General features: G+C 35.3%; 1 protein-coding gene across 4 annotated transcripts in view; it reads left to right on the top strand.

Moving 5' to 3' along the window:
- Positions 1 to 25,532, top strand: part of ZMYM2 (zinc finger MYM-type containing 2) — a 108,575-nt gene that overhangs the window by 27,027 nt on the left and 56,016 nt on the right. For 2 of the 4 annotated variants that reach the window (XR_005989360.1, XM_041765639.1), the window contains exons 2-6: positions 3,771 to 4,627; positions 10,070 to 10,355; positions 12,314 to 12,479; positions 13,263 to 13,475; positions 24,215 to 24,286. Coding sequence is in view for 3 of the 4 variants with exons in the window: in XM_041765639.1 (XP_041621573.1) it covers positions 3,781 to 4,627; positions 10,070 to 10,355; positions 12,314 to 12,479; positions 13,263 to 13,475; positions 24,215 to 24,286 (1,584 nt within the window). In the remaining variant the exon portion in view is untranslated. The remainder of the gene's footprint in view (positions 1 to 3,770; positions 4,628 to 10,069; positions 10,356 to 12,313; positions 12,480 to 13,262; positions 13,476 to 24,214; positions 24,287 to 25,532) is intronic. The other 2 variants (XM_041765641.1, XM_041765640.1) reach the window with 2 other exon arrangements.

Here is a 25,532-nt window from a genome sequence, read left to right on the forward strand (position 1 = left end):
GAATATGGAATGGTAATGTGTAGGTCTTTGAGTAAAGCAAATAGTCACCTTACCACTTAAAGTTTTAAATAGAATTATCTATCCATTTTCTTTAAAGCAGATATAAATGTATATTCTGCCATTTTCCAGTATTAACATGTCTTCCATACTGACACAGACACAGCTCTTGCTCTTAGAGTAATGACTTGAGACTGGTTTTCAGTTATGGTCTAGCCAGTGTTTTCATAATATGGTCGGTATACTCCTATTTAATGTCTGAAAAGTGCTTATTCTGTATCACTTTGGTTTCTGGAGATTGATAATCCCTTTAATGCTTTATCAACTTTATATTGTCTTCTGTTACTGACTCCTCATTTTCCCATTGTTCTTTCAGGGGCCTAGCTGCCTGAAAATTTTTTTAGATTAATGTTGAATTTAATGTGCAATTTGTTGATCACCTCTCCTGCTCAGACTCTCTGCCCCTCCTCGTAAACAGTGTCTATCAGTATAATGGGGAACTTTCAGAATTTTTTTTTTTTATTTTCCGTGATTTTACATAAAAATAGATGTATTGAGGGAAAGCGTAGTGTGTGTATTGTGTATATATTGGGTTTTGGGAAAATGCATAACATTCTGGTAATAATGCCCTGTGTTCTGTGACTTTTCCAGTTAACGGTAATCTTAACTGATCTTTTCATGTTAGTAAGATCTACTTTTTAAAAATCTCTAATCTGTCCACTTTTTTCCATCTCCTGTCATCACCTTTGTTTCAAGTACCATCATCTCTCACTTGGATCAATGGCCATCTAGTTGGTTTCTTTCCTTCTAGTCATGCCTTCTTTTATAATCCATTTCCCAAATAGCAGCCCAAGCAAAGTATCAAAAATGTAAGTGACATGTAACCTTTTGGTGAAAACACTACAATTTTTCCTGTTACAGTAACATCCAAACTTGCGTTTAGATTTTATGATTGTTGGGCAGCCCCCCGTGACTTAGCGGTTTAGCGCTGCCTTCAGCCCAGGGCATGATCCTGGAGACCCGGGAGTGAGTCCCACGTCAGGCTCCCTGCTTGTGTCTCTGCCTCTCTCTCTCTCTGTGTCTCTAATAAATAAGTAAAATCTTAGAAAAAAAAAAAAAGAATTTATGATTGCTAGTTTCAGGAAGGCCTACTTGTTCTTTTTTTTCCTTTCTCTCTTCAGGTGTCCAAATCAGTGTTTTATACATACTAGGTTGGGTGATTCTTAAATCTTTGTTAAATGCAGTTAATCAATTAGCTTGTTGGCTTTGGTGGGTTGTTCTGTGCATGTTTTTATATCTCCTACAGTTCTTCCCTACCTACCTTGTTTAGCCACATTTGGTCTTTATTCTTTTGTTTGAATTCACCAACTATTCCCTCTGGCTTTGCAGGATCTGGAATTCCCTTCCTACAATTTTCCCACAATTTTATCTTTCTTGTCATTCCAGATTTCTGTGTAAGTGTGACCTGCTCAAAGAGGTCTTCTCTGATCATTCTATTACCACTTTGTTTTTAAAACTTTAAATTTTGCTTTAAAAACAAATAAATTGGGATCCCTGGGTGGCGCAGTGGTTTAGCGTCTGCCTTTGGCCCAGGGCGCGATCCTGGAGTCCCGGGATCGAATCCCACGTCGGGCTCCCGGTGCATGGAGCCTGCTTCTCCCTCTGCCTGTGTCTCTGCCTCTCTCTCTCTCTGTGTGACTATCATAAGTAAATAAAAATTAAAAAAAAAACAAATAAATTATATTTAGAAATCAAAACACAACAAAATATACAATTTCTCCATCCCTGTCACCTGTCTGCCAAAGTGGTATCTATGTATCTTAGTATCTTCTTCATTGTCCCAGATGCTCCTTACAGCAAAATAAGCAAATGGCAATATATATGAAGTAGTAAATGTTCTTAAACCAGCCTTTTTTTTTTAATTTTTTATTTTTAAATGGGGCTAAGTGGCTTTATTAGAGAAAAGGGATTATACAGGATTTAAGAGTTGGCCTTGGGGCTCTTAGACCAGTGTTTAAGACTTGTACAACCACTGTTTCCTCACCTTCTCAGATAACTTTGTGAAAATTAGGTTACCATGTATAAACCACTTCAAATTCCCATCCGCTTTATCCACAAAGTAACCTACAATCTATAACGACCCTCCTACCTCCACCCCTCTATTTTTTTTCTTTTCTTTCATATTTTCCCTATTTATTCTCTGAAATTCTCTGATTCATGTTCAGGATTAGTTCTACTACCACCTATGTCCATGACCTCATCCTCTCCATCTGCTCAAGAACTTTCTTTTCTGGCTCTTGACTATCAATCAAGTCTCTGCTGTCTCTTTGGCTTCAACATGGCCCTACATATATATTAGGTGGTCAGAAATTACTGGTTATAGCAGAGTAATGAAGAGTTTGGAGTATTGGATTATAAAGACTCAGATATGCGTTCTAGCTATGTGACTTGGGCAGGTTAGTTAGCATCTCTCAGCCTTAATTTCTTATTCATAAAATGAGACAAAAATGACAAAGATTATATCAGTGGTTGTTTTGAAAATGTAACTAAGAGGCCCAGCGGTTGAGCGTCTGCCTTTGGCTCAGTGTGATCCTGGATTCCCAAGATCCACTCCCACATTGGGTTCCTTGCATGGAGCCTGCTTCTCCTTCCTCTGTCTTTGTCTCTGCCACTCTTTCTATATCTCTCATAAATAAATAAAATTAAAAGAAATGTAACTAAGAAGTGGATTGTATAAATTTCTTGTGGTCATTTTAACAAATGAGCATAGTTTGGTGGCTTAAAACAACATATTTTTTGTCTCATAATCCTGGAGGTCAAAAGTCAGAAATTAGTGTCATAGAGCTCAAATCAAGGTGTCAGCAGGGTGAGGCTTCCTCTGGAGGCTTTAGGAAAGAATCCATTCCTTTTTGTTTTTACATTCTGGTCCAGTATTCCTGGGCTGCATCACTTCAGTCTCTAATCTGACCTGCCTCAAAGGTCACATTACTTTCTCTTATGCCTATAATCTCCTTCCACTTCCCATTGTAAACTTGTGCATTAGGGCTAATCTGTTTTTAAATTCTCAATCTTAATCATATCTGCAAAGACCCCTTTCTCATATAAAATAACATTTACAGGTTCTAGGGATTAGGATCTGATATCTTTGGGAGCCATTCTTCAGCCTGATACATGGATATAAAGCACACAGCATAGTGCCTGGCAAATAAAGATTTAAGCTTTCAGGATAGGGTCAAGAGAGATTTCAGATTCTCAGAAGGATTTAATTATATGGTTATAGGGGAGCCAGGGAATATGAGACAAAGGATGAAAAAAGATGAGGTAGGTGAAATTAGGGATTAAATTGTATCACTTTATTTAATACAGTGGATAAATGGGATAAAAGTATAGTGAAGGGATTTTTGTTGTCGTATTTTGGTTATTTTCTTGTTAAATACATATCAAAGGATTTATCTGTGTTTTCAGTGTTAAAGTTTATAAAGTTTATAGCTTAAGTAGTATGGTAGAAAGGAGGGGTTGGAGGTGGAAATAATGCACTGCATATCATTACTGAAAATTGGTTAATTGGGTTTCTTTTTATAGTCAAGAGGTTCACATGTAAACTATATGAAATGATTAGTGAATGAGAGTATAGAATGGATACCAAATTTTCCCTTTATTAGATAAGAATTATTGTCATTTAGAATAAAAAAAGTACTTTAAAAATTCAGTTAGAAGAGCAAAAGATTATACTGACATTTGTTTTATTTTTCTTTTTTCCATTTTCTTCACAGGTTTTTTGGCATGGACACAGGTTCAGTGGGAGGATTAGAATTGACTGAGCAAACTCCTGTTTTATTAGGGAGTACGGCCATGGCAACCAGTCTCACCAATGTAGGAAATTCATTTAGTGGTCCACCCAATTCTTTAGTTGCTAGATCTAATAAGTTTCAAAACTCATCAGTGGAAGATGATGATGATGTTGTTTTTATTGAACCTGTACAACCTCCCCCACCTTCTGCACCAGTGGTAGCTGATCAAAGAACCATAACATTTACATCATCCAAAAATGAAGAACTACAAGGAAATGATTCCAAAATTCTTCCTTCCTCAAAAGAGTTGGCTTCTCAGAAGGGAAGTGTAAGTGAGACAATTGTCATTGATGATGAAGAGGACATGGAAACAAATCAAGGGCAAGAGAAAAATTCCTCCAATTTTATTGAACGGAGACCACCTGAGACTAAAAACAGAACCAATGATGTGGATTTCTCCACTTCCAGTTTTTCAAGAAGTAAGGTAAATGCAGGAATGGGTAATAGTGGTATCACCACAGAACCAGACTCTGAAATTCAGATTGCTAATGTTACAACCTTAGAAACAGGTGTAAGCTCTGTGAATGATGGCCAATTAGAAAATACTGACGGGCGAGATATGAACTTAATGATTACACATGTAACATCACTGCAGAATACCAACTTGGGAGATGTCTCTAACGGACTGCAGTCAAGTAATTTTGGTGTTAATATACAAACATACACCCCATCTTTAACTTCACAGACCAAGACTGGAGTAGGACCTTTTAATCCTGGTAGAATGAATGTGGCAGGAGACGTTTTTCAGAATGGAGAATCTGCAACTCATCATAATCCTGGTAAGTAGTAAGTGATGTACCCCATGTAAACTTCCCTGATACTTTCATTGTATTAATTGGTACTTGGTCAGTTTATTCATGTAAGAGAAATTAATTCCATTGACTTTTAAGTTTGAAATTTTGGCGGGACGCCTGGGTGGTTCAGTGATTTAGCACCCGCCTTCAGCCCAGGGCATGATCCTGGAGTCCCGGGATTGAGTCCCATGTCAGGCTCCGTGTATGGAGCTAGCTTCTCCCTCTGCCTATGTCTCTGCCTCTCTCTCTCTGTGTCTCTCATGAATAAATAAATAAAATCTTAAAAAAAAAAAAGTTTGAAATTTTGGCTAATGAGATGTAAAACCATGTATTATGTCTCTGCAGATTATTAGAAAACTAATTGCAGGAATTTTTGTTTAAAGAATTGGAATAAACTTTACATTCAGTACCACTGGTTTCTAACAGTTTGGCATCTTATTTGTCACATGCTTAGTTTTTGCTGATATGTTTTTAGTATTTAGTAGTAATGTGTAAATCGTGAAAAAAGATAAATAGCACAGTTAAGGAGCAATACAGTATTGTATAATAGGTGCATTAGATATGTTTTTACTTTATTTGTGCTAATTTTGATGGCTTATCTGATTTTAATTTTTTTGTAATAGCATTTTATTAGTTTTTAATATTTGAATGTTGGTAAATTTCTGGACTATTTAAAAATTTTTTCTTCAGGCAGCTTTGCTCTGTGAACACATTAAAAAAGAAAGTTATAACAACTCAGGGTTTTTGATGACCATGTCTGTGTTTGTCCCTTTCTCTTTCACCTCTGCCCCTCAACCTTTGTCTTTCTCTCTCTATATATATCCTTCTCTCTCTGTTTCTCTCTCATTTTTTCATCATTTTAGGCTCATTAGCAATTTTATCAGCCTAGAAGTTGTGGAAAATAATAAGGAATGACTAAATTTTAAGTAGTGTAGAATGCTATAAAATGTTAGTCATTTTTCCTTTTTTCTTATTTTTTTGATTATGAGAGTAAGGTTTTTTGAAGAATGTTTGGAAAATCTGTAATTAAAAATGAGGGAAAGAAATTCCTGGATAGTATTATAAACAGAAGATTACAATTGTCAGTGCTTTTTGAGTGGCTATCTGTCAGTCTTTTTCCATTGTATTTTAACTTGATTGAAATACAGCTCTGAATAATTTTGCTTTCTGTTTGTTTCCCATTTAACATTACATTGTATTTTCTCATACCATTAACATTTTATACACAAAAGTTTTAATGGCTGCACAGTGGATGAGGATATACCATTCTCATATTTGGTCTTCATACTGTTTCCCATATTTTGCTGTTATAGGTTTATGATGAACATCTTTGTTCAAACTTTTCATTATTTCTTTAGAGTATATTCCTAGTAGTGAAGTTACTAGGCCAAAGGATATCATTGTCCCTATCCTTCCAAAGATTTTTTTGTTGAAAAAATTTATCTGGTTTATAGTGATTTTGAAAGAAATAGGTTCCTTATTATTTAATTTGGGAAATTTCTCCTGCCTTCCAAGACCCTTTCCCTTATGTGTTTAACTTATATGTGTAGATAGGTCTGGGTTGGGGAGGATGTATCTACTGAGTTTGTATGAGCGTTTTAAAGGTTTAGAAATTATATTGTTGTACTGCCTTCCAGAAACATCTTACCAATTTATACTACCAGCTGTATATATGTTGTAATCTTCGGGTTCATGTAAAAGTTTAAGAAATATGATAATGAAAAAAAAAGAAATATGATAATGCTCAAATCAATTTCAAAATAGCCGTTTTGTCTTTATATAATTATAAATATATTAAAAACATAAGAATATGAAGAGGAAAATAATCTCACTATTGAGAGTAGTACATTTAATTCTAACCTGAGGGACGCCTGGGTGGCTCAGCAGTTGAGCACCTGTCTTTGGCCCAGGGCGTGATCCTGGGGTCCCAGGATCGAGTCCCACATCGGGCTCCTGCATGGAGCCTGCCTCTTTCTGCCTGTGTCTCTGCGCTCGCTCTCTGTCTCCTTGTCTCTCATAAAAACAAACAAAAAAAAAAAAAAAAAAAAAGAAAAGAAAAAAAATCTAACCTGAGATCATGGTTTAGGTATAGTTTTGTAAACTCTTTTCTCCAACCTCCCCTTTAAATACCTAACAGTAAGTCTTGAATTTTTTGACCATATGAAGTCTGTATGTTTGATTTTATTCTCTTTTTGCCCTGATTCCAGTTTTTACTATTTAAATAACTCTTAAGAATATTCTTATGTGTGTATCTTAGGATCTTATTTCTTTAGGAATATTGCTGAGTCAAAGGAGTATATCATTGTAAGAATTGTGTTGCTGGGGATACTTGGCTGACTCAGTTGGTGGAGAATGTGACTCTTGATCTTGGGGTTGTGGGTTCGAGCCCATGGGTATAGAGATTATTTTTTAAAAATTTAAAAATCAAAAAACGAATTGTGTTTATTCTAACTGTCATACAAGGGAATGTATATTATCAGAAAAACTCAATAGATACACCATTTGCTCTTTTGTTTTTGAATTAACTCTTGTTTTTATTTGCTGTTTTTATTTGTAATAGGGAGTTATAAAATCTTGGCTATTTATATGGCTCTCAGACTAATTGTGACTTGGGCAAATTAAACTGTTATTCCCTGATATCCTTTGTATAAAATAGAGGATTTAGACAAAACCTCTCTTCCTAAAAGTATTTTGATGTCGGAGGGTGTGAAAATTTGAAAGTGGGAGAAATATAAGAGCTGAAAAATAGATAAAGGGAGACATCATATTATTTATAAAGGGTCTAAAACTAAATTGGAAATAAAGCATGCCATTTTTTCAAAATCAAGTTACTAGATGCCCTTAAGTTTAAGTAGTTTCTTTAAGTATGTATTCAGATGATAAACCTTTAAAATAGAAAATCCTAAGGACCCAGTATTTGTTTAACAAGAAACTATTTCTTCTAGCATATGTTCAAATAAAATTTTTGATTGGAGGCCCTTCATAATGTGAAATTTTCAGTTAGTGACTATAGTTGACTTTTAAGCATTGCAGGGCTTAGAGGTGCCAGCTACTTACCCCTGCTTACCATGCACTTGAAAATCCATGTATAACTTTTGACTCCCCCAAAACTTAACTACTAGTAGCCTGCTGTTTTTTTGTTTTGTTTTACTAGTAGCCTACTGTTGACTGGAAGCCTTAATAATAAAGTCAACATACATATAATATATATACATATATACATGTATGTGTATATAACCATACATGTGTATATATACACACATATATATCTATCTATACATATATATGTATATATATACATGTATAATTGTCTATCTATCTATCTATATATAGATTTTATTTACTTATTCACGAGAGACACAGAGAGGCAGAGACACAGGCAGAGGGAGAAGCAGGCTCCATGCAGGGAGCCCGATGTGGGACTTGATCCTGGGATCCCGGGATCACGCCCTGAGCCAAAGACAGACACTGTACCGCTGAGCCACCCAGGCGTCCCTCAACATATATTTTGTATGACATGTATTATATGCTGAATTCTTACTGTAAAGTAAGTTGGAGGAAAGAAATATTATTATGAAAATCATAAGGAAAAGAAAATACCTTTATAATACTGTACTATGAAAAAAATCTGCATATAAGTAGTATGTAGTTCAAACCCATGTTGTTCAAAGGCCAATTGTATTTTCTTTGTATTTATTAGTATTTTTACCTATTTATTAAAACTGGTCCATTACCTTGATGATAGCAGAATAACAAGATTCCAGAATGCACTCAATTTACTCTATGTATAAAGTACAGTTTTTGTGGGGAGGGATATGGTGGAGCAAGGTAAAATTTCAGTAGCAGTGTTAATGTAGCCCCTGGAAATCATTAGGTTGATAGACTGGGTTGGTGCCAGGAAATCACTCTCCTCAAGATTTTGATAGTATAGAAGTTTTCCTGAGCTTCAGATATATTTGTACTTCCTGTGGAAGGAAAAAAAAAATGTTTTTCCTATAAAGGGCAACTTTTTATGTATGAAAGCTCAAAATTTGGAAGAACTTAGAAAGGAAATAAATTACTAGAGACAGTAGTAGATACTAGAAATGGTGGTCTGTAAAGTTCCAGAAGGGAAAAAGGTTTTGATATTGGTAGTGTAGTGAGATGTTTATGCAGTAGTAACTAGTGAAGAAGCTGAAGATTTCCTGTAGTATACCTAAAAAGCTTACTATTAAAGAGAGAAAAGTTAAATTATTTTGCAATCTAATGTTACTGTTACACATATCTTTCAATTCTGTGCTATGATGAAACTGTTTGCAGTGAGAGAATAATATGATGTTAGATTGGTCACTATATGGTGGGTTATCATTTCTGTGCTACACTTGTATTTGTTTGAAATTATGTGGTCTAGAGGCCATGGAAGTAAACATGGAAAAGTTGTATTTAAAAAGATGTTTTGGGGCAGCCCTGGTGGCTCAGTGTTTTGGCGCTGCCTTCAGCCCAGGGAGTGATCCTGGAGACCCGGGATCGAGTCTCACGTTGGGCTCCCTGCATAGAGCCTGTTTCTCCCTCTGCCTGTGTCTCTGCCTCTCTCTCTCTCTCTTCTCTCTCTCTCTCTTGCTCTGTGCCTCTCATGAATAAATAAATAAAATCTTAAAAAAAAAAAGATGTTTTGAAGGGTGCCTGGTTGGCTCAGACGGTTAAGTATGGAACTCTTGATCTCAGCTAAGGACTGATCTCTGGGTTGTGAATTCAAGCACCATGTTGGGCTCCACACTTAAAATATTTTGAATATAACCTTATATAAACTTTATCAGACCTGTACTATATTTGTCAAAGGTTCTAACTGGTCAAGATTTTATTACATTGATGTAAGTTTTCCTTACTTAATATTTCAGTTTAATAAATAATGGCTAATATCTTTTATTGCTTCCTCTGTTCTAGTCACTCTGATTCATTGCATGTATTTATTGCATATATTATCTTTAATGTTACCATTTGTATGAAGTTGTTATAATTTCCAGTTTAGAAAAGAGTTAGGCACAGTTTATTTATTTATTTAAAGATTTTATTTATTCATGAGAGACACAGAGAGAAAGGCAGAGACATGGAGAGAAGAGCAGGCTCCATGCAGGAAGCCTGATGTGGGACTCCATCCTGGGACTCCAGGATCATGCGCTAGGCCAAAGGCAGATGCTCAACCACCGAGCCACCCAGGCATCCCAGGCACAGAGTTTAAATTACTTTTGATTCTAGTAGGTGAAGTCTAAATGTCAACGAGGCATTCTTATGCCAAAACCTTGGTTTATACCTCTCTACTGTACTATTGCCTTATTAATATCTAAAATGTGTACTAGTACTAGATGGGAGGTTAAAACTGTTTGATAGCATTTTCAGTGTATATAAATACCTGTTTCATTACTTTTCCTTGTGCATTTTGTTTTTAAGATTCCTGGATTTCCCAGTCAGCTTCATTTCCTCGTAATCAGAAACAACCAGGGGTGGATTCTTTATCACCAGTGGCCTCACTTCCTAAACAAATTTTCCAGCCTTCTGCACAGCAACAACCCACTAAACCAGTTAAAGTCACTTGTGCAAACTGCAAAAAACCTTTACAGAAGGGACAGACAGCTTATCAACGAAAAGGATCAGCTCACCTCTTTTGTTCTACCACCTGCCTTTCCTCCTTCTCTCACAAGCCTGCTCCAAAGAAACTTTGTGTTATGTGTAAAAAGTAAGGTTTTCTTTTCTTTTTTTTTAAATTGAAGTATAGTTGACACATGGTATTACATTAGTTTCAGGTGTACAACAGAGGAGTGGTCCAACAAGTCTGTAGGTTATGCTTTGCTCATCACAAATGTAGGTAAGGTTTACCTTTCGACATCATTCCATATGATTAGATATTGGTGGTATATAATTTTAGGTAAATCATGAGTCTAAGAGGTGAATTATGGTGTTTGAAAAATTAGTAAGCTAGTTGTTTAAATCTTAAAGCCAAACTCAAATGTGTAATGGCTTTGGAGGCTTTTCTACCACACCAGGTGGCTTATGGTAAAAGACTTCCTATTGAGCAGACTTTGGGGTTTGTTTATTTCTTTATTTATAAAAGATTTATTGATTTGAGAGAGAGAAAGCACGTGAGCATGCGGGGTGGAGGGGGGTTGTGCAGAGGGAGAGGGAGAGAGAGCATCCTAAGCAGACTTCATGCTGAGTGTGGAGCTGGATTTGAGGCTCACTCCATGAGACCATGACCCTAGCCAAAGTCAAGAGTCAGATACCCAAATGACTGAGCCAGCCAGGTGCTCTGAGGTTGATTTAAGGCCCTTGTAATTTTGTCTGTAACCTCCATTGGACTCCTTGACATTTGTCAAAATGCATACAGCTTATTCACATTACTAATTATTATAATTTAATTTTGGCAAGATAATATTGTTTTGCAGTTTATATATAACTAGTACTATATAAAAATAGGTCAGATTTTGCACTACCTTCATTTTAAGATCATTTTAAATTGGCATGTCTTTAGATTTTATTTATTTATTTTTAAAGATTTTATTTATTTATTTGACAGAGGGAGCAAGCAAGTACAAGCAGGGGGAGTGGCAGAGAGAGAGGGAGAAGCTTGTCCCTCTGCTGAACAGGGAGCGGATTCTGGCTCTATCCCAGGACCCCTGGGGTCATGACCTGAGCCTAAGGCAGATGCGTAACCAACTGAGCCATCTAGGTGCTCCTGCTCATGGTTTTAAGACTCAGGTACCAGTTTTTTGATAGCCTTGGAGAGAGACAGTTCTCTCTTCTGACAATTTTTAGATCTGGCTTCCACTAGTTAAAAATAAATGGAATATTGGAGCATCTGGGTGGCTTAGTCAGTTAAGCATCCAACTCACTTTCAGCTTTGGTCTTGGTCTCAGGGTTGTGAGTTCAAGCCCTGCACTGAGATCCATGCTGAGCCTGGAGCCTACCATATTTTGGAGCAGCCTATGTTTGTGACGATATTTTTTAGATATTAGAACTTTGAAAAAGCCTTAGTGTTCTGTATAAATTGAATTCAAATATTGGAACAATCACACAGTTTTTAGATTGCTTTATAGTAGTAGCCTTTTGCATACTGTAACATAGGACCTCAAAATTCAGAATTTTATTGAAGGGAATCGTCACATGTCATCAGTATTGTTTTTTTGATTTCTAATTGCATTTGGAGAGCTGTGTAGAATGGTAGGTAGGGTTGTTTTGGGTTATGGATATGGGGGTGTACTTAAGTTCAGTCATCTTCTCTAGAATATCTGTCATCTCTGTGACCTAGATCTTTCAGACTTTATACTTACGCATGGGAAAGGAATTGACTAGGTATTACAAATTCATACCTCAGGGGATTAGACCTGGACATTAAACTCCTTTTAAGTAATAGCTTTTTAAAAAAGTGTTTCCAATATCTTGAAGCCTTGTTAAGGAGTTTGAAGATAAATTGAGTACTGGCAAAGATTTAATAGTATAAAATACTTTTGCTTTTTAATCTTTTGTATTAAAATTTTATTGCCAAGAGTTTTAAATAGTAAAAGTGATTTCATGGATCTAAATGGTATTTGATTCACATGGTTCAATTTATAGAAATTAGAAATGTTAGTTATTACTCTTATATTTGATTTTTTTTAAAATAGAATTTTGCTTTAAGTTGTCCTGCTTATTTTTCAGAGATATAACTACAATGAAAGGAACCATTGTTGCTCAAGTGGATTCAAGTGAATCCTTCCAGGAATTCTGTAGTACATCTTGTTTGTCTCTCTATGAGGACAAACAGAATCCTACTAAAGGAGCTCTAAATAAATCAAGATGTACAATTTGTGGTAAACTAACAGAGGTTTGTATTTTTGTGCCTTCTCTCTTTAGTTCTAAATAATGGAAATATTCTTAACATTATTTAATAGGATAAACTGATCAGTATATATTTCCTTAAAACAGAGGATATATAAAATTTATCTTATAATAATATCCCATTATGTAATCCCATTCTCACATGGGGAGCATGATTTAGGAAATACTAAAATTTAATATTAGTTGACTTTTTCTTGAGGTTTGGAACATGTAGAGAGAGCCAAAACCATAGTGTTTAAACACATAGGCTGATTACCAAAAGACAACAGACTAGCATGCTTAAGAAGAAGAATAAGTGGAGAGACTATTTTTTGATAACTTCACATTACTGATATATTAACATGTCTGCATTTGTTTGAAGAAAAACCTGTGTACTCTACATATCATTTGAATTTTTTATAATATTGGTTCTCTCCTCCCTTTCTAGAGCAATGTACTTAATTTTAGTTCCTTTTGGATTGGTTAAAGATTTTTCAATCTGTTTTAGAATTTTATATTAACAATATCCAACCTGAGTTGTTTCCTATCATTTTTAGATAACTCTAGAGAAGTTTGTAATAATTCACTAGTGGTTCCCCCTCTGCCATACATGTATTTCTTGTGTGTATAAAAATAGTTCAAAGAATAATGAAAGCTATTTTCTTTCTCTTTGCCTAAATAAGCCTTCCACAGAAAAATCATTGAGTTGTTTTCTTTCTGTTGGAGCACCTTATTATTTAGCTATGTGTGATACTCATTGGTCTTTAAAATTTTGTTTGCTTGTTTTTAGATTCGCCATGAAGTTAGCTTTAAAAATATGACTCATAAGCTGTGCAGTGACCACTGCTTTAATAGATACAGAATGGCTAATGGTTTAATAATGAATTGCTGCGAGCAGTGTGGAGAGTACCTGCCGAGCAAAGGTGCTGGAAACAATGTCCTGGTGATCGATGGTCAGCAGAAAAGATTTTGCTGTCAAAGTTGTGTCAGTGAATACAAACAGGTAATTCATGATCTAATCAGAATTGGCCATTCTTTTGAATATTTTTAAGTTGCCGTAATAGTTTTACTTTAGCAGTGTTTATTAACTAGGTTTATTCTGGAATCTCATTTAATTCCATTATTTTCTTCAACTCTTAGAGTTGACCTAACCCAAATGAATACTGATGTATGTAGATTTTCAGACATTGTGATTTTACATATAATGGTAAATGCTGGCAGAATGATTCCTCTTTTGAAATATTGTTTATGGGTAAAGGAGAAGAGTTCCAAGTACAATTTTTTAAAGCTTAGCTTAGGAATGATTATCTTACTTATATTTCAATGTTAAGGTCTTTTGATTTAGTTTTTTTTTTTTTTTTTTTTTGATTTAGTTTGTTTTTGAATATATACATGTGGTTCAGAAGTAAAGTGTACATAAAAACATACATTCAGAGAAAAGTAGCTCCTGTTTCTTTTGATTTCTTCTCATCTTTTATAGGTATTAGCTTTTTAGTTCTTAATATTTTATGTGTTCTGTTCCTTATGAAAAATTAAGAAAATATGTAATTGTTTCTTAGTTTCTCTTTTGTCTATAGAAAAGAGCATATTGTATGTACTATGCTGCATCTTCCGTTTTTCACTTCATAGTATATCTTGGAAATCATTGTCTATCAAGGACTTTCCTCTTTTTTTTATGGCTGATCAAGTTAAATTTTCAGGAAATTTGTGAGTTATTAAAAAACACTATTAATATCTAGTAGAGTCTAATATCTGTTAATGTTTAAAAGAGTCTAATATCTTGGAAATCATTATCAGTGATATATGGACTTTCCTCCTTTTTTATGACTGCCCAAGTTAAATTTTTAGGAAATTTGTACATTATTAAAAACACACTTTAAAAAATATAGATAGGTAAATTTGTATTAGTCTGCTGGGGCTGCCATAACAAAATACCAGACTAGAGGGCTCAAATAACAAGTTTATATTCTCAGTTCTGGAGGCTACAAGTCTAAGATCCCAGTACCTTTCTGGATTGGATTCTCGTGAGGCTGCTCTTTTAGCCTTGTAGATAGCCTTGCTTCTTGTAGTGTCCTCACATGGTCTTTCCTCTTTGCAAAAGGGTGGTTGGTGAAGGGAGGGGAGGAGAAGGGATTATCTGATCTCTTCCTTTTATAAGGATGGACATTAGTCCTGTCTGATAGGACCTCACTTTTAGGACTTACTGACATTAACTGCCTTTGTATAGGCTCAATTCCAAATATAATCTCATTAGGAGTAGGGCTTCAACATAGGAATTTTGGGGGAACAAAATTCAGACCTTAACATTATTGGAAACAAAATAAATACTCAAAACCTATTACTTCCGGGGATCCCTGGGTGGCTCAGTGGTTAAGTGCCTGCCTTTGGCCCAGGGCGCGATCCTGGAGTCCCGGGATCGAGTCCCGCATCGGACTCCTGGCATGGAGCCTGCTTCTCCCTCCTCCTGTGTCTCTGCCTCTCTCTCTCTCTCTCTCTCTCTCTCTCTCTCTATGTCTCTCATAAATAATAATAAAAAAACAAAACAAGAAAAATAAACCTATTACTTCCTAATCATTTTATTGTATTTTAATATTACCTGTGTTTGATGATTAGGTTGCATTTATTATCTTCTGATATATGGAAAGTTTGGTTTAAGAATGCTGGCTTTAGTAAGTTGGTGTGGGTTAAAATCCTGGCCTCACCAATCATCCATCTGTGTCCTGAGCAAATTATTTAACCTCTTTCATGCCTTGCCTTGTTTCCCCTGTGTAAAGTTGTAGAAATAGCAATCCCTGTCTCATAGTGTTATTTAAAAAAATGAAATATAAGCCTTTCTTCTTGATTTTTAAGATCTACTTCAAGAAACGTAACATTACCAGTTCAGCCCCTTTGTGTTCTCTCCCAATTACTAATCTCCTTCTACCTCCTCAGATACACTGTCAGGATGTCTGGGTGGCTCAGTCAATTAAGTGCTGACATTCAGGGGCAGCCCGGGTGGTCGGCGGTTTGGCGCCTGCCTTCGGCCCAGGGCCTGATCCTGGAGACCCAGGATCGAGTCCCGCATCGGGCTCCCTGCATGGGGCCTGCTTCTCTCTCTGCCTATGTCTCTCTCTCTTTCCCTGTGTCTTTCATGAGTAAATAAATGAAATCTTAAAAAAAGAAAAAAAAAGTGCCTACATTCAGCTCAGGTCATGAGTCCTGGGATCAAGACCGAGACAGGCTCCCTGCTGAACTTTCCCTTCCTTACTGCTCATGCTCTCTATCTCTGTATCTTTCTCAAATAAATAAATAAAATCTTAAAAAAAAAAAGAAAACCACTGTCTTTGACTTCTAACATGGTTCGACTTTTTATAAAGTTTATGTGGCATTAATATGTAATGATACCCTGCCATGTTATATATAACTGTGATTGGATGCTTATATAAATTTTTGTTATGTAAAGTTGTAAATTTTATTGTCAAAAAACTTTTTTTTTGAAGATTTTATTTATTTATTCATGGGAGACATGCAGAGAGAGGCAGAGACATAGGCAGAGAGAGAAGTGGGCTCCATGAAGGGAGCTGATGTGGGGCTCAATCCTAGGACTCCAGGATCATGCCCTGGGCCGAAGGCAGGCACTCAACCACTGAGCCACCCAGGTGTCCCTTTTTGTCGAATTTAACAGTTTTATTACTTCTGGATTTTGTTTTATACACTTTCCTTACTCTCAGAGTATAAAGGAATATTTTTCATATTTTCCTTTTAATGTTTGCAAGGCTTCGTTTTAATATTTAAATCTTTAATACATTTAATGGAATTTATTCTGGCATATTGCTGAATTATGGGCAAATATTATCAGTGTTCACATGACTGTCCTTAAGAATCCGCATCCTTAACGATGTCAAAGTATCATAGAACAAGGGATTTCATTTTATTTTTATATCAGTGTTCTTAAGCTTATTCATAAATATTTTATCTTTTTGTTGCTATTTTATTTTTTTAAAATATTTTATTTATTTATTCATTAGAGACACACACACACACACACACACACACACACACACAGTCAGAGACATAGGCAGAAGGAGAAGCAGGCTCCATGCAGGAGGTCCAATGTGGGACTCCAGGATCACACCCTGAGCCAAAGGCAGATGCTCAATCAACTGCTGAGCCACCCAGGTGTCCCTTTTTGTTGCTATTTTAAAGATATTATTTATTTATTTGAGAGAGACTGTGGGTGTGCACTCATATGCATGTGCCCACCAGGAGGGGGAAAGGTAGAGGGGGAGGGAGAGGGAAAGGGAGAGAATCCTAAGCAAACTCCACTGGCTTCATCTCACAACTCTGAGAATCATGACCTGAGTAGAAACCAAGAGTCCGGGGATCCCTGGGTGGCGCAGCGGTTTGGTGCCTGCCTTTGGCCCGGGGCGCGATCCTGGAGACCTGGGATCGAATCCCACGTCGGGCTCCTGGTGCATGCAGCCTGCTTCTCCCTTTGCCTATGTCTCTGCCTCTCTCTCTCTCTCTCTCTCTCTCTCTATGACTATCATAAAAAAAAAAAAAAAAGAAACCAAGAGTTGGATGCTTAATTGACTGAGCCACCCAGGCCACACCTGTTGCTATTTTATTTTATTTTAATTTTATTTTATTTCAGTTCATTTATTTTTAAAGATTTTATTTTATTTATTTGAGAGATTGTGAGCTAGTGCCCAAGCCGGGACTGGTTCAGAGGGAAAGGGAGAAGCAGACTTTTCCCTGAGCAGGGAGCCAGAATAGGGGCCCAGTCCCAGAACCCTAAGATTATAACCTGAACCAAAGGCAGCTACTTTAACCAACTGAGCCATCAAGACGCACCCCCCCCCCCGCCTTTAAAAAATGTTTCATTCATTTATTCTTGAGAGACACGAGAGAGAGAGACAGAGACAGAGACAGAGACAGACAGAGATACAGGCAGAGGGAGAAGCAGGCTCCTCCCAGGGAGCCTGACGCAGGACTTGATCTTGGGACTTCAGGATCAGGCCCTGGACCGAAGGCAGGCGCCAAACTGCTGAGCCACCCAGGGATCCCCTCCCTCTGTTGCTATTTTATTTTTAATTTTTATTTATTTATGATAGTCACAGAGAGAGAGAGAGAGAGAGAGAGAGAGGCAGAGACATAGGCAGAGGGAGAAGCAGGTTCCATGCACCGGGAGCCCCACGTGGGATTCGATCCCAGGTCTCCAGGATCGCGCCCTGGGCCAAAGGCAGGCGCTAAACCGCTGCGCCACCCAGGGATCCTCTCTGTTGCTATTTTAAATGAGGTTTTCCATTATTTTATGTGTGTGTATACATATATGTATGCATGTATTTTTTTAAATTGAATTCAAATACCTGCTATCTAAATAATGATCGGTTAATTTTCTTGAATTTGTAACTAAACCATCATACCACCTGCAAATAAAGAATGTTTAGGTCTTTCTTTACATTTCTCATCCCTATTATTATTTTGTCTTGCCTGATGGTTTTTCCAAAAACTCAAGTACGGTTTTAAATAATGGAAATAGTAAATATCTTTGTTTTTCCAGTGGGAATGCCTTTGATGTTTCCTTATTAAATTAGATGCTGGCTTTAGGGTTGAGCTGAATATATTACCATATTAAAGAATTACTGATTGAATTTTGTTTTATTAAGTATTTTATCAAAAATGAGTGTGTTTTAAAGGTCTTCCATTTCTATGGAAGTGATTGATTTTTTTCCCTCTGCTTTTATTCTGTTAATATGTGAATTATCTTAATGAATTTTGTAGTCGATCCAACCAGTCTTGCATTGCTAGAATTTTAAACCATACCAGGTCATTATTTTAAATATTGAGTTGTCATTGTTTACATTTAGTACTTTCCCAATGGTATTTATTAAGTGACATTGGTCCTTAATTACCCTTTTTTGGGATACATTTAGGTACCCAAAAACGTACCCCATTTAGTGTTATATTTGCTTTAAAAAATGCTCAAGAGCAAAATTAATACCTTTACATCTTAAAACAATAAAAAACTGAATTAAATATTTAACTCAAAAAGTTGTAAAAAGAAAACAAACTAAAATGAGAAGAAAAGAAATAAAGATAAAAGTAGAAATTAAGGAGTTAGGAAATTAAAACTACCAAAATAATCCAGAATGCTTGTATATAAGTCAGGCCCATGAAAAACTAGACCAAGAGATTAGGGTAAGAGGTTTAGAAATTCCCAGATTACAAAAATAAGAAATGACAAGGTGTATTTATCATCAAAACAGAGGAAATTGAAGAAAATCTTTTAAAAGGGAGTACTTTGTATACAACTTTATATAAAAATGTTGAAAACCAACCCTGATTTTCCGTGAAAGCATAATTTACTTAAATTGACTCAAAGCAGATATAAGGCAGAAAAATTTCCATAGGCGAAATAGAGATAGTTAGCAATGAACTACCCCACAAAGAGAAGTAGAAACAGACTCAAATGTTTCTTTCTTTCTTTTCTTTTTTTTTTTTAAGATTTTATTTATTTGAGAGAGAAAACACAAGCTGGTGAGGGGCAGAAGAAAGGGGAGGAGAAGCAGACTTTGTACTGAGCAGGGAGCCTGATGTGGGTCTTGATCCCAGGACCCTGGGATCATGACATGAGCTGAAGGCAGACGTTTAACCAGCTGAACCACACAGGTGCCCCAGGAGGGTTTTTTAAAATATATATATATTCTGAATATTAATCCCTCATTTAAGTTTTTTTTTTTTTTTAAGATTTATTTATTCATTTGAAAGAGAGCAAAAGAGAGAGAAAGAGTGCCCAAACCTGAATGTGGGGCACAGGGATTCAGGGAGAGGGAAAGAATGTTCTGAGCAAACTCCACGTCCAGTACAGAGCACAAAGGCCCTCACAGGGCTGGATCTGAGAACCTGGAGTTCACCACCCAAGCCAAAACTAAGAGTGTCAGCCACTTCACTGACTGCACCACCCAGGTGCCCTTGATCCCTTATTTGATACATGGCTGCAGATAATATCTCCCATATATTGGTTGCCTTTTTACTTTCTTGATAATGTCATTTGATATAAAAAAATATGAATGTTAAGAACGTCCAGTTACCCTCTTTTTTTCCTCTATTGATTATGTCTTTGGTACCCTATCTAAGAATTTGTTGCCAAATTAAGATGGCTTATCCCGGTGTTTTCTTTTAGCAGCTTTATGGTTTTATTATTATATTTAGGTGTATGGTCCATTTTGAATTAACTTGTGCTTATGATGAGACAGGCATCCAGCTTAATTCATTTGTATATGGAAATCTAAGTTGTCCCATCATCATCTATCTGTTGAAGAGAATATTTTTTACCCATGGAATGGACTTGTATACTTGTCAAATATTAATTGGCTGTAGATGGGTAGTTTTATTTCTGAACTTATTGTGTATTCCATTGGTCTACATGTCTGTTCTAATGCAAGTACCAAACTGTTATGATAACTGTGTCTTTGTAGTAAGTTTTGAAATTAGGAAATGATTCTTCCAACTTTTTTTAAAGATTGAGTATTGTAGACCCATTCCAATGTTATATGAATTTGAAGATCTCAGCTTTTCCATTTCTCCAGAAAAGGCTATTAAAATTTTGATAGTGATTGCATTGATCTTGTAGATTGCTTTGAGTAGTATTGACACTTCAGCTGTGTTAAATCTTCCTGTTTGTAAATATGGGATGTCTTCCCCATTCATTTAGACCTTTCTTAATTTCTCTCAGCAGTTTGTAGTTTTCAGCATACAAGTCTTCACCTCCTTGGGTATATTTATTTATATTTAGATAATTTATTCTTTGGAACACTATTGTTGATGTAATTACTTTATTAATTTCCTTTTCAGATTGTACATTCCTAGTGTTTAGAAATACAGCTGGTATTTAAGTGTTGATCTTGTACCTGCAACTTTGTTAAATTTATTATTTCTAGTAGCTTTATTGTGGATCCCTTGGGATTTTCTCCATATAGAGTTATATCATCTGCAAATAGCCTTTTATTTCTTTTTCTTAAGTGTTCTGGCTAGAATTTTAAATATTTTGTAGACTAGAAGTGATGAAATTGTGCAGCCATTTTTTGTTTCTGATCTTGGAGGGAAAGCCTTGTGTCTTTGTTCATTCTGATGTTAGCTGTGGGTTGTTCATATATGGCATTAACTATGTTGAGATAGTATTCTATTCTTGTTGAGTTTTATTTTTAATCATAAAAGTGTTGGATCTTGTCAAACTTTCTTTACCATTTGACGTTATCATGTGGTTTTTACTTAGTTCATGTATTTTATTACATTCGTTATCTTCTATTGAACAACTCTTTGCATTACTGGGATAAATCCCACTTGGTTGTGGTATATAATACTTTCAATATGCTGCTGAATGTGGTTAACATTCTAGTTGATATCTCATTTGAGTTTATAACTTAATTAGCATTTAAGAACTCTGCTCCTATATATCCTGCCCCCATTTATGTTGTAATAAATGACATTGTAAACATTGTTAGCATAAATAACAGATTTACAATTATGTTTTGTGCATTTATCCTTAAAATCATGTAGGAAACATAAAGTGGACTTACAAACCAAAAATATAGCAACACTGCATTTTATATTTGTCCATGTAGTTACTTTTACTAAAGATCCTTATTTTATTCTGTGTGAATTACTGTCTAGTTTCCACTTCAGCATAAATCTTTGACTCTCTTTAGCATTTCTTGTAGAGTAGTTCTAGTAGTAAGAACTTCTGTCAGTTTTTTGTATATGTCTTTATTTCTTTTTCATGTTGGATAATAGTTTTGCCAGACGGAGTATTTTTGTTTGAAAGATTTTTTCTTTTATCATTTTATATATGTCATCTTACTACCTTTTGGCTTCCATGGCCTCTGATGAGAAATTGGTGGAAAATCTAATTGAGGATTCTTTGTACTTGATGTTATCAGTAAGATAACATTTGTTGCAGTTAATGAACTGGCATTTAATAGATTTGTTATGTGAAGTCCATACTTTATTCAGATTTCCTTATCTTTTATAATGTCCATTTTCTGTTCCAGGATCCCATCTAGGATACCACATTATATTCAGTAATCATGTCACCTTAGGCTAGTCTTGGTTGTGATATTTCTCAGACTTTTTTTTTTTGACTTTGTTTGTTTTTGATGACCTTGACGGTTTTTAGGATTTAGGTATATTGTAAGATGCCCCTCTATTGGAATTTTCCTGATTTTTTTAATGATCATTAGGTAGATTGGAGCTATGGGTGTTGAGGAATATTACAGAGGTGTTTACTTTTTATGCTTTTGCCATTTTCATCATGTCACAAGAGTATATCTATCAACATGATTTAAAATGACTGTTGAAGTTGATGTTGATCATTTTGCTGCAGTAGCATTTGTCAGGATTTTCCATTGTAAAGTCTCTACTCCATTTCCATGTTGTGCTCCTTTTTTTTTTTTCGGAAAGTGAGAGAGCATGTGCCCAGCAAGAGAGGGTGAGGGGCACAGGGAGAGGAAGAGAGAGAAATCTTAAGTAGGCTTCAAACCTTGCACCTGGAGCCTGAGGCAGGGTCCTGAGATTGCAACATGAGCCAAAATCAAGGGTCAGCTCTTAAAATTGAGTGACCCAGGTGCCCTCCCCCCACTTGTATTCTTGAGAATGAAGTTACTGTCACCTTTAGAGTGGAGTATACAGATACTTGGACATTTTCTGCATAAGAAATTTGTCTTTCCTCATACATTTATTAATTTATTTAGTAATTTAATTAATGACTATCCATTAGTAGGTACTCATGGATATTTTATAATCTGGGGCTATACGGGTGGCTCAGCGGTTTAGCGCTGCCTTCAGGGCCTGATCCTGGAGACCTGGGATCGAGTCCCATGTTGGTCTCTCTGCATGGAGCCTGCTTCTTCCTCTGCCTATGTCTCTGATTCTCTCTCTCTTTCTCTCAGGAATAAATGAATAAAATCTTAAATAAAAGATTAATTTGGGGCTATAATAAAATACAGTTTTATTTTCTTGGTCAACATTTTCTTGCTTTGGCTATTACAAGCACTTTTACTTGGTTCCTCTGTCTTTTGACATACTCTATCCATTGATTTTTAAAAAATATTTGTTACTTTTTTTTTTAAGATTTTGTTTATTTGATAGAGTGCACAAGCCAGGGGGAACTGGAGAGGGGCTTGCTTGATCCTAGAACCCTTTTTTTCAGTCTTAGGACTTCCATTTAGTTCTTTATATATCTTTATTTTTTTGATGTGAATTTCTATTTTTTTCATTGTTAAGTGTATTTTTATTCTTTGTTGAAGCATTTTTATCATGGCTGCTTTAGAATCTTTGTCATGTAATTCTAAAATCTCTACTTTGTTGTTGTATCTACTGATTGTCTTTCCATTTAAATTGTTTTTCTGGGTTTTGATTTAGGATACATGATTTTTTTTTTTTTAAGTGAAACCTGGAAATTTTGGGTATAATGTTATTATATTCTGGATTTCTTTAAACCTTCTTTAGCTAGCTTTATTTGACACTGCTCTGGCAGGGCTAGGAAGGCCTAACCTCAGTATTGCCAGGTGTAGTTTCAAAATCCAGGCTCTCCATTTGGCCTCTGTTGACACCCATTGAGGTGGGAGGAGCTCCTTGTTATTGCTGGATGAGGGTAAGAGTTCTGGCTCCCCTCTGGGCTTTGGATGACTCACACTAACTGGGAGGAGTAGGAGTACCACCTTACTGCTCCCCACATAGCCTCCACTAACCCCAAATGATTCCAATCTAGTGGATATAGGAAATATTCTTTGTACTATCATTAAATAAAGTAAAAATTATATTAAAAGTTTTTTTTATCTTTCATTCTGTGAAATATTATTTTATGTCTAATTTCATATATTGCATGTTCATAATTTTCCAGTAAATATATGGAAATCCATGAATACATTGTTACTCGATAAGGGGACATATTCAAATCACTACACAAATCACTACATAAGACACTGTAGTCTGGGAGAACTAAAACTGTATGGTGATCTTTTCTTATTCTTACCCCTACCCTCCCCTTTTGACTTTTGTCTCTAACATTTAACTTGGCTGCCATTGTTCTTCATGTCTCCATTGCTGAATTAGTTTCTGGAGCATACTGATGCGGGTACTTAATAATTTAGACCTTGGCAGTGGAGACTGTATAATACTTTACACTTCTTTTTTCAATATTTTATTTTCCATTTTGTTGCATAGTATTTTTAATGGAAAGCAAGAGGGTTTCTGCAGAGTAAAGATGTAAATTCATACTGTGCTGTAAGCTGTCATGTGCTGTAAAAAGAGTTTCAAAAACAGCCCTTTTGCCAATAATGAAAACTACCTGCACAATCTACAAATCACTTAATTTAGAATGTTTTGAGATACCATAGGGTATAATGAGATCTTAGAATATACTGTCATCTAAGAGAAAGAAGTAAAAAAAAAATTTTTTTTTTTTTGGCTAGGTCTACATAGAGGCAAGTAAGTTTAAGGGTCTATTTATAATTTGTTTATAATTATTGTTTTATCATGAAATGATTTTTTCCTATAAAATAATTAAAATTATTTAATTATGGCAATAGGGATAGGACAGATAGGCATTTTTAAAAGTTGGAATTGAAAAAAAAAAAAAAGTTGGAATTGAGTTCGTAAGACACAGACCATTAAGAATCAACTTTTACAGATTACTTGTCTTTCAGTTAAGCAGTGTTTTCATATGTATATATTTTAAAGTCTTTTAAAATATTTTTTTAGGTAGGTAGCCATCCAAGCTTTCTGAAAGAGGTTCGAGACCATATGCAGGACTCTTTCTTAATGCAGCCTGAGGTAAGCAGGAATGTAGCTGTGGTTAAGCCCTTGACAATTTCATGTCTTTATTATGTGAAAAATCATATGCATTTTGAAGTGTATTAAGATTTATGAACTTAAAATATGTCAGGTGATGAATGTGTTCTTATGTTATTATAGGCAATCTTTTTTTCACTAAATTTTACATTTATTGTGGTATGCTTGTTTGCTTTTAGGTATTTGTTAAAAATTATTTTCAGATAAATTTATGCTTAGAACTTGTCTATAATAGACATTTAACTAGGATACAAAAGGCTCTCTCCTTTGTGCCTACCTCAAAGATAATAAAAACCCTTTATTTTATAAAAAATTTCAAAATTGCATTCCTTAATCCAGATGAATAGATTAGTACCTAAATATGTGAATAATAAATGTATACAATTAATTATCATAACTGTAGTACAGGGAATTTAATATTGACATAATACTGCTATATAATTCATCTATTGATCTTATTCAAATCTTAAAACATTAATGTTTCTTGCAGTAAATGGAAAAAAAATTGTTTCTTGTTTAGGATCCAATCCCAGATCATAGGCCATTATTTCTTTAAAAATGTTTATCTCCTCCCCTTTCCCCCTTCTTTTGAAACTCCAATTCCAGATATATTAGATCCTGCTACTGTCCCATGGTCCTTGTGGCTCTATTATTTGTTTTCTTTTTTTGGTCTTTTTTTTCTTCTTCATTTTGGAGACTGTCTATTGTTGTTATCTTTAATTTTATTAATCTTTTCTAATATTAGTCCCATGTGGTATATTTTGTGTCTCAGATCTTGCATTTCTCATCTCTAGAAGTTCCATCTGGATCTTTTTTATACCTTTTATTCTTTGCCTCATTATGTTCATGTTTTCTTCTGCTTTCTTGAATATCAGCATATTTATCATAGCTCTTTTAACATTTTTGCCTATTTTCATAGCTGTCATTTCTAGATCTGTTTCTACAGCTTGATTTTTTAAAAAAAAATTTGTATATAATGAGTCATATTATGTTTTGTGGAATGTTTAAAAGCCATTGTTTCCTATCTTTTGTATAGTTTTCTGGTTTTTAAAAGTGGGAGGTTGAGTCTAGTCTCTATACTCTATCATGGCAGAGATTGGAAGTCCTATCTGCTTTAATCTGAAATAGTTCCCTAATCTTTGTCTTTCATGACCTTAACATTTTTGAATACTATAGGACGTTTAATAGAGTGCCCCTCAGTTTCAAGTACATCAAGCTTTTATCTCTT

The sequence above is a fragment of the Vulpes lagopus genome, chromosome 8 (assembly GCF_018345385.1).
Source record: "Vulpes lagopus strain Blue_001 chromosome 8, ASM1834538v1, whole genome shotgun sequence".
Taxonomy (NCBI): domain Eukaryota; kingdom Metazoa; phylum Chordata; class Mammalia; order Carnivora; family Canidae; genus Vulpes; species Vulpes lagopus.